General features: G+C 40.0%; 1 protein-coding gene across 1 annotated transcript in view; it reads right to left on the bottom strand.

The window, feature by feature from the left end:
- Nucleotides 1-298: 298 nt before the first annotated feature.
- vstm2b (V-set and transmembrane domain containing 2B) overlaps nucleotides 299-7677 on the bottom strand; it is an 11068-nt gene continuing 3689 nt past the window's right edge. Inside the window, exons 3-5 of the mRNA XM_008310504.3 lie at nucleotides 6667-6696; nucleotides 5773-6196; nucleotides 299-434 (exon numbers count right to left, since the gene is read on the bottom strand). Of these exons, the coding sequence (XP_008308726.1) occupies nucleotides 346-434; nucleotides 5773-6196; nucleotides 6667-6696 (543 nt within the window). The 3' untranslated portion in view covers nucleotides 299-345. The remainder of the gene's footprint in view (nucleotides 435-5772; nucleotides 6197-6666; nucleotides 6697-7677) is intronic.

Genomic DNA, 7677 nt, shown 5'->3' with positions numbered 1-7677 from the left:
ACAGTAGTAGTACTGCATCCAGAAATGCATTTCCAGATGGCTTCAAAAGCAAAACCTAAAAAGGGCGGCCATCTTTTTTCCATATTCAGTCGTCTGTGATTCAGTTTTAGGAAAAAAGTGACAGCCCTGCTGTCAAGTCTGCCGTTATTCTCATGGCTTCAACTCAAGTCCAAGGAGTGGATCAGTTTCACTTCCTGTCGTTACCTTCTTTCTCATCTGTGTTTCAAAAAACGTTGAGCAGTTCCTTCACAGCAAACTGTCCAAATGCTGTTGCATCTGCTTGGTTTGTGTTTTTTGGTGACGTGTCTGCACTGGGGACTAGAGCTGTTGTGGTTCAAAGCGTCTTCAGTGGGCCAACAGGAAGGGGAGGAGCTTGTGCAGGAAGAGGAGTGTGACACCGATGAAAAGGTCCAGAGCGCTCACCGTGGAGCAGCCTGGAAAAGAGGACCAAGTTAAAGTCAAAACACGGTTAAATCAAAGCAGCAGAGCTAATGATCTGAACATGAACAGTGGGTTCACGTTTTGTCGTCTCTTAAATCACATCATGCTAATGAACTTCGCTCACATACACAGTTACGATACATACACTATGGTCCACCTAGAGTGCCTGATCAACCTTTTCCCCTAATGCCAGGGTCTCCAACCAACCCCTGGTCTGGGGGCCGGTGCCGGTCCAGAGGTCATTTGGTACCGGGCCACAGTGAAAAAATGTACTTACTTTTACTAATTGACTTCATTCTAAAATAATCCCGTCATATCCCTTTACTGTTTTCATTCAGAGATAATCTGTCAATGTTTCAAAACAACAGGTCAAAGGTCATTCAGACTCTGAAACAAACAGAATAAAGTCTAGAAGATCTAAAAGATTTTGAAAATCTAATGATCCTTCAACTTCAATGAAGGGTTGGAGACCGCTGCCCTAGTGGACATATCTGAGCATATCGTGATTAATTAATCAATCAATTAATTACAATAGCGAGTAACCACGATGAATCCACAGCTACCTTGTGAAATAATATGTTTTTAAACATTTGAGAGCCTCCATATTATTATTATATTTAACCCAAAATAAATTCAGCACAATCAGAAAAACTATATTTTGAAATACCTCAACAACATTAACTTGAAAGCCAGCACGACCCGATGCCTTGACCCTCTGTCCCTTATTGACAAGGTTCTCAGTATGTGCTGCACTTGCATCCTTGAAGTTCCTTGGATATTTCATTCTGGTTATTTTTTAAATAACGCAAGTTTGATGCTCCAAAAAATTCTATTGACTTTGCTCACGACCTCTGCTGTGTCTGGGATTTTGACTAAATTTGACGATTGTTCAACCCATGGAGTATTACTCTTCTTTACCGTTGGCTAATGTCCTGGTATTTCTGCGATCTCTGCAGCTTTAAGAAACACGATCAGACCTGACAGTCCGAAAAACAAAGTCAGTCCTCTGACTCAGGCGTTTATGTGCTGCTGTTACAAAGCATTCGGAGCTCCAGCAGCAGATGTGGCGTTACATAAACCAGGAGCGGAGACACGGACTCGCACGCTGCTCCTCTGTTAATCACTGTTGTTTGTTTCTTTTTGGCTGGTAGCGCACATAGATCACAGAGGGAAGAAAAGTGTGTTGGGAAGTTTGTCTTTGTCAAACACTGATCAGCTAAACTAATTAGTTCAGTCAGCCTGCAGAGTGGCCATACGGTGTAGTCTTTGAGATAAGATAGTGCTGTTTTCATTTCACTGCACCAGCACCACCACAGGGCTTTCCTCATTATTATGGCTCTGCTCTGAGCAGACACTGTTCTCTGCAAAACCCACGGCACTGTTTGTACCTGTCCTTATTACACAAAGCCCTGCACTCTCTGTGTGTGTTTGTGTGTGTGTGTGTGTGTGTGTGTGTGTGCAGTAGCCACACAGAAACACAGTGCTTCAGCTTCTTTGCGATAAACACCGTCACATTCTGCAATCACGACGTGGGCACTTGCTAACAGACACACGGAGGGAAATAATCACAACAAAGGCCTGATCGGAACAAAAGTGGGTCGTAAACACGTGCACATCTGCATGGCCGACGTGGAATGGAGCATTTAGAAAATAACCACAGTCAACACTGAGCTGTCAAAATAAATTAATTTGTAAAAATTAATCAGATTAAAAATGAATACATTCCAACCCATGGGCCGAACGACACACACTGTATTTCCAATTGGATTCAAATAAAATCCAATAGACTTCAAGTGAGGATATCGTTAATTTTACGTTAAGTTATAATTGTTCTTCTCACAAAAGTCTTTATCGACAGTTTTTTTGCGTTGAGTCATTAAAGTGAAGTACCGCATTTCACCTCAAGGGAGCAAAATATTTGTTGCACAGTTTGAACATGGTGTTCTTTTAATGTCAAACTAAAATACAGCCATAGAAATTACTACATGAGTACAACAAGTTAGTTGTTAGTAATACAGTTCTGTTGACAACTGAGAGAGAGGAATAGAAGGTATTGGATAGGTTTTAGTACTGCAGTATCTGTATGTGTCAAAAACAGCAGTAATGCAGCTCCAATTCTATGCAAAAAACATTTATTATTTTTCTGTTTATTATAAAAAGAATCGCATTCCTAAGAACTTAGAAAAATTCTCTTTTTTTCATATGACCTAAAAAATATTTGTTATATTATATTATATTATGATAAATATTTTTCATTCAAATGAAATGTTTTCGTATATAATATTTATATTTTTTGTTGTAACACATTTTTACTAAGTGTAACTTTGCTAAAAACGTATTATTTTCATCAAACATCTGGATAATTCCTTATCAAAACAATTAATAAAAATTAAAAAAAATAAAAAGTCAGAGTTCATTCTGAAGTACTGAAGTACTGCCTGTTATGTGTATTTGCAGTAGTTTCTCAACTCTGGACTTTGATGAGTTTGAATTATTCACCAGTGAACTTCAGTGAAGAGCGCTGGTGCAGAGAGAAGAGCTGCAGCAACCACCACCATCTGTCTGGTCGCTCGCGGTGCCAGTCATAAATAGGTGATACACATCCACGCATGATTCCGCTTTAATGCTCCCACAACTAAAAGTAGAGTTTCCCCCCGAACAACCACCATCTGGTACAAAAATACACGGGACTGTCAGTACTGCACGACTCTCACGGCGGCCTCACGTCGATATCGCATTGTTCATGTTTTCAGACGGCGCCGCGTGTTTGGTACTGTAAAACACTTGCAGTTTGGTGTGTGTGTATAAATGGGGACAAGCGTGGATTAGTTGGTACAGTAGAGGGGGTTGTCCTTCATGTGTCTTTGGGCAAGGCACTCGGTCACACTTCTCTTATCATCCCGTACAGTCTGTGCCAGCCTGGTGCTGGTACTGTTCATCCCGTACAGTCTGTGCCAGCCTGGTACTGTCCCCCTGGTACTTGGAAATAAATGTGAAAAGTTAAAGAAGAGTAGAACGCTAGTTAACGCAAGTTACATTTTTTTCATAAATGATTGATTGTGTTTGAAATTAATCACAATTAATCACCAATAATTTCTAAATATGACGATATAAAAAAAATAGACCTTGAAAATTGTTTGCAATTGATTGATCAGGAGAGTCAGTCTTTTTGCTGCGTCAAAACTTCCTCTAGACTTGAACTTAACAGACGTGCTCCATTATTGGGAAATATATGGCTTGACATTTCTCTTGAAGATATTCCGATGCTGATTCATGCTGCTCTACACTTTCTGCTCATCTGATCTCTGCAACAATGACAGAGTCCACGCAGTAGAAACCAAACCAAACACACACCGCAGCTTCATTTGCATTTACAGTGTTATATTCTGATGGACGATGAATGTAAACACCGAGTATCGACCTGTTACTTCACAGACTGGTCTCACAGGTTCCAGGTGTGGACGTGTTAAACATGGATTTTTTTGTATTCAAAGTATGAACAGAAAAAGGAGGGAAATATGACAGGACACTGAGGTGATATATATGTGAAGGTTAAATCATTACAGTGTAATGATGTTGTACAATGATGTCATGAGGTTAATCATGACACACTGCAAAGAGGCTTTAGAACAGCGGTGTCAAACATAGGGCCCGGGGGCCAAAACAAGCCCGCCAGGCAGTTGAATCCAGCCTGCTTGACTAATTTAAATTAGTTAAGCAATAATAAAATTATTTTTAAAAATACACACAAAAACTTTATGATCAGTACATTTTTTGTAAAATTATATTTGATTAAATATGAAGAAATAAGAATAAATATCAAATATACTTCTGCTTCTTTGCATAAAAACAAAGGGGAAAAACAAGGACGTTGTTGTTATTTATAGTTAATTATCTTGTGATTGTACTGGTCCAGCCCAACCAGAAATGAGTTTGTTTCACTGTCAACTGACGGCGCGGTGTCCAATCACATTCACCCTACCTTTCCCACACAGAGGTCTATTTTCAATCTCTTTTTAGTCTCTAAATGCTACAGTCTGTCTTTTTTTTTCCAACTGCTGCAAATACAATTCCAGGCTCGGTGCCAGATCCTGGAATTCTGCCACGAACAAACAGACAACCTCATCAAAGAAAATAATCCGTCAACGCACTTTCTGCTCGGCACACCTCTGCACCTCTGTCACTGCAGAGAAGGAAATCCATTAAAGAAATCATTATGGATTTACAGGCTCACGGAGCGTGAGACAATTTAGTTTTCACTGGAGCAAGCTGCAGACAATTCTAAAAAAAAAAAAAATAATCAGGGAAGGACTTCATGACCAAAATGATCAGACTGGCTACTGCATTTTTAAAAGGAGCCTGAAGACATCCAGTCAAGCACCAGCACTACACACTTTTATAGTTTGGGTAGAATTAGGCCTTGACTTGATCTGCTGAAAATTCTATTAGAGGATGGAGACATTTGGTCCAATAGCTTCTGAAGGATCTCTTCATCATTAGACTTCATCAACACCATTAGTCATTTCTGCTGTTTTTTTTTTTTTTTTTATGAACTCAGTCGACTGCAGGACATTTAGGTTTCTGCTCAGAGCCTAAGAACTTGTCAAGGTTCCTCCCAGAAAACTGTACACAACAATTGTGCCCAACATTTGGATATTCACGGTGACAACTAACTTCTGGTGGACCATAGACCTGCACAGCACCCCCCAACCCAAGACTGTTTGAAAAGTTTCAGACTCTGGTGGAGGATTTTTTTCTTTTTGTATCTTATCTTGAAAACATTATAAGTGAAATCTTTACACTTCAGCCTGGAGATCTAAGATTTTATGATGATACTTTTAGTCCTAATTACTCTGCCACAGCTTTATTGAGTGTGGTGTAGGGAGGGTCTTCTAGGTTTATCAAGTTACCAAGTTTTCAAATTAACCTAAATTTCTATACCACATCTTTACTTGTTTTTCTAGGTCAGGAGTGTGAAACATACGGCCCGTGGGTCAAAACCAGCCCGCTAGTGGTTTCAATCCGGCCAGCTTGATACATTTTTAAAGTAAAATTTGTTAGTCCTGTTTGTCAAATTATATTTAATTAAATATGAATAATTTAACGGGAACTTGTTCTTTATATAGAATCAATTATATTTCATTAAATATGAATAATTTAACGTGAACTTGTTCTTTACATAGAATCGTGTTATAATGGTGCGGCCCACCTGACATCTAATCAGGCTGGATGTGGAGCCTGTACCAAAATGGGTTTGACACAAAACTTCCATGTACAGTTCATAGAAACAGAATTTAGAAAAGAAACGTCTGAACTCTCATTCACACTTACCAGCTTCACGTTGCCCAAACATGGCCGTGTGTCCTGTCAGTGGTGAGGCCGAGGACTTGACCACGGAGCTGCTGGTTGATAGGATGGATGGGAGCAGCCCAGGTTGAGTCTGCTGAGACCCCGCGTGCTTCCCCTTCCCTAACCTGGGACCTCCTCCCAGACCCAGGCCGGGCTCAGACGTGGTCCTCCCTGCAGCACCAGAGTTGCTGTTCCTCTGCGGCCAGCGGTTCTGAATGTGAGAAACGGCCTCCTCGGCCACCATGCCCTCACCTGGCATGACGCGCAGTACGGCATGGACGGTGAATTCCTGAGTATCGTCCGCCCACAGGTCGGACACGCGGCACTCGTACACCCCCTCGTCCTCCTTCTTCACCTTGGACAGGCTGAGGCGATGAGATATGGCATTGCCCTGCACACGCACAGTCTTCATGCACAGAGACAGGAGGAAACATTAATAAAAGGCAAACGGCCGCAAGGACTGTGGGCTGCAGCCCACACACAAGGCAGCTGCCCTGGGTGCCATCTGCTGTGGGGCCACAGCTACAAGACCTTAAAGAATCATTTAATAAAACAAATGATTTTTTCAGACTTTCAGACTGTTTTGCTATCCATGTTGTGGGGACAGAATTTTTAATTTATAATTACGTAATTTTGTGTTTTTTGTGTGTTTATTTTATTTAATGTTTCCTTAATATTTGTTTGTTGTCCGTCCAATTCAATAAATGTTGTACTTTAAAGCTCACATGTTTTCATATCCTATGTTGACTTGATGATTTAATGTTGGGAATTGTTCACCATATTTACTGTATGGTACAAAAACATAAAAATAAAAAAAAACATTATAACTTAACAAAAGTCACCTTCAAAAATAAAAGAGAAAAAAAAGAAACTCACACTTATTTTTGTGGCTTCCCTCGGATTGACCTGCAAAAAGATAACTCACATCAGAACATCATGTTCCACAAAACAATTCAAAGGTGAAACTGTTCTTCTGCCAACAGAACAGACTTTTGTTTTTTCACCGCAGATTGGCAAAATGTCAATTCTTCCTGAGGCTGCATTTAACCAAAAAAGGATGTATACACTCTTGACAGTGCTCTGAGTTCTGAAACATAATGTACTTTTATAATTTATACCATTAAGCTGCAGACAGCATCTGTCAATGTAAAGAGCTACAATCAGGACCGAACCTAATGCTGTAGTTTCAGTTTACTGACTCACTGCGTGACCTGGGCCTGTTTAGTTGAACACAACCCTGATGTACTCTCAGGAATTGAAGAAAGAAAGACTTAAAGATCTTCTTGGAAATCAGGTTTTATAAACATCTGCTGCCACCTAGAGGAGAGACGGTAAATAATAATACTTTTCCGACCAATTAAGTGAAATTGAATCATGGATCATTAAATTACTGCTTCGTTGTATTCCAAAAAATAGTGTATAATAATAATAATAATTCCATATTTTGAGAATATTTTCGTGTAATGGATCTCCACATTGACGAAACATTTGTTACACAAGGAATGAAGACATTTATTTTCAGGAATTACATTTTCTTTCTAGTAAAGATTACTACAGTTGTGCCACTGTGGAGTATGGAGGAAAAATGTTCATGTGTGGAAAGTGTGAAAATGTGACCTGAACATACAGCCTGACACAAAGGAGAATTTTGTGTCGATTTGGTGTTGAGAGCAAAAGTCACGAGCAGAGAAGGTTGTTTACATCTCTGAAGATACCAGTGATAAAGCTGCATGTTTGTAATAGGCTTAAAGCACAGAGAGGCAAAACCACAGATGTGACAGTTCCTGACTCTGCACATGAAAGGGAGAGAATCCGGCTAATTCGTCAAGCTCTTGGGAAAAGTAATTCCCATTGCATCCCGTCACATCGCATCGTGATGCCTTAAGA

This window comes from Cynoglossus semilaevis, chromosome 5, assembly GCF_000523025.1.
Source record: "Cynoglossus semilaevis isolate Cse_v1.0 chromosome 5, Cse_v1.0, whole genome shotgun sequence".
Taxonomy (NCBI): Eukaryota; Metazoa; Chordata; class Actinopteri; order Pleuronectiformes; family Cynoglossidae; genus Cynoglossus; species Cynoglossus semilaevis.
This window is presented reverse-complemented; position numbering and strand designations above follow the sequence as displayed.